Genomic DNA, 1,873 nt, shown 5'->3' with positions numbered 1-1,873 from the left:
CGGGAACGAGAAATCCGTCAGATTGTGCAGTCAATCTCCGATCTCAATGAAATATTTAGGGACCTGGGAGCAATGATAGTAGAACAGGTGTGTTGACATCAGTGTTGGTAACAGGTAGGAGATTCCACGCAGTGTTAGGGCGTCCAGACTGTTCTGCTCTAATATCAGGTTTTCATGTGCTTCTTGCTTTTTCTAACTTACCTCTTCAGGCTAAGGTTTCCTCTGTTTGAAATCTGCCACAAGATGAGGTAACTTAAAAAAAATTCAACTGGTTATGGGTGTTAAATTAAAAAACCCCATAATGTAGAATGCCAAAGTTCTGTTGGTTATTTCTGCCAGAGATGCAGTTTAGGTGAAATGTGTTAGCCAAAAGCACCTGAACTGGAAGCAAGGTGATGATTAAGGGTTGTGACATGAAATGGTGACAGAGTTGCCAGTTAGGTGTTGAGCAAGGAGGTCTGTTAATGAAGTCCCAACTAGTTATTCTAGAAGAGTTCATAGTTTACGTAGTTCATCAGCTGTTTGTTTCCTCTGCTGCTCATAATTGCTTTATGGAGCTCATTTAGGTTCAATTTGGTGCTCCTCTCTGCTTTATTTAGGGAACAGTCCTGGATAGAATTGACTACAACGTTGAACAATCATGTATGAAAACTGAAGAGGGTCTAAAACAACTACATAAGGTAAGCTGATGAAATGCTTAAGCTGCTTTGCATATCTAATATTTTATAATTAAGTTATTCAGTCACTTTTCAATTGAGCATTGTCCCTTTTAGAAGTAATTGCTGTACAAATTAAAATGTCCAGCTGTGCTGTAGCAGGTACTTGCCATATAACTTCTGTTGACATCATGCCTGATGCCTAGCGTTAACTTCTTAAATAACCTCTGGGCATCCAAGCAGTGTGCTTTGATCTCTATATTGCTGACCTGGCGGGATGTATCTGCAATTCCTTTTCTGTTTGGAGAACGCAGCACTTGTGAAATAGGACTGGCTGTAGGACCTCAATGCAGATTTCAGGCAGTTGATATATCCTAGTCTGAAAACAATCAGTGTGAGCAGCAAGAATAATGATTTCTCTTACCATGTGACACTTTATAGAATTTGGGTCCAACTTTATGCTTCTAATGTGATGCTTTTACTGTGAACATCTGAGAAGTGTCAATTGACAGCAGAACAGAGTTTTGTGGTTGTTTTGTTGGCTTTATTGTTTTGATTTTAAGCCAAGTTCTGACTTGTCCATTGTGGGAAATAAAGTAGAATGAGATCTGTGCAAAAGCCTTGCAAAGCATTCTGTTTTGGAAACCTGGACATCTTATTACAACACACTCAGCTGCTTCGTGTTGTGGTAGTTGTCTAGTATATGGACAGCAAAAAAAAGTGCCGTTTGAGGAAAGTGCAATAAATCGGTTGTAGGTTTATTCTTGTTATAAATAAAAGTAAATTGGATTGTTGACCACTGGTGAGCAAGGCTTAAAGTAACTGCAAGCAATTTGCACAAACTAAACTGGAAATAAATTAATTGGTCGGAATCTCTGTTCCTAGTCTAGTGGTAGTTAATGAGTTGTCAGCAAACCCCTGTTTAATTGCTGACTACAGTATGGATTTGTGATGCAATCTATACCTGGAGTCAGCACAGGAATTTTTCAGCTATTTTAGAAGACATACACACAGGTCTGAACAGTACCACGGAACACAGATACCCTGCTGTTTCTAATACTGTTGGTAGCTTTATTCTGATTCAATATCTAAATGTCAATTGTCTTCTCTGTCTCAATTAGCATAATTATTACAAACTACTGAGACAGCACTTTCACAGAAATTGCATTAATTCACTGCAGGAGTCTGGTGATACGAATCATTAGTTACTCATTCCT

General features: G+C 38.7%; 1 protein-coding gene across 3 annotated transcripts in view; it reads left to right on the top strand.

Moving 5' to 3' along the window:
* The window catches only part of STX16 (syntaxin 16), a 10,503-nt gene that overhangs the window by 7,463 nt on the left and 1,167 nt on the right, over positions 1-1,873 (top strand). For all 3 annotated transcript variants that reach the window (XM_010146276.1, XM_010146291.1, XM_010146283.1), the window contains 2 exons: positions 1-87; positions 600-680. The exon at positions 1-87 is cut by the window's left edge and continues 31 nt beyond it. In XM_010146276.1, the coding sequence (XP_010144578.1) occupies positions 1-87; positions 600-680 (168 nt within the window). The remainder of the gene's footprint in view (positions 88-599; positions 681-1,873) is intronic.

The sequence above is a fragment of the Buceros rhinoceros genome, unplaced genomic scaffold (genome assembly GCF_000710305.1).
Source record: "Buceros rhinoceros silvestris isolate BGI_N320 unplaced genomic scaffold, ASM71030v1 scaffold40360, whole genome shotgun sequence".
Classification (NCBI taxonomy): domain Eukaryota; kingdom Metazoa; phylum Chordata; class Aves; order Bucerotiformes; family Bucerotidae; genus Buceros; species Buceros rhinoceros.
This window is presented reverse-complemented; position numbering and strand designations above follow the sequence as displayed.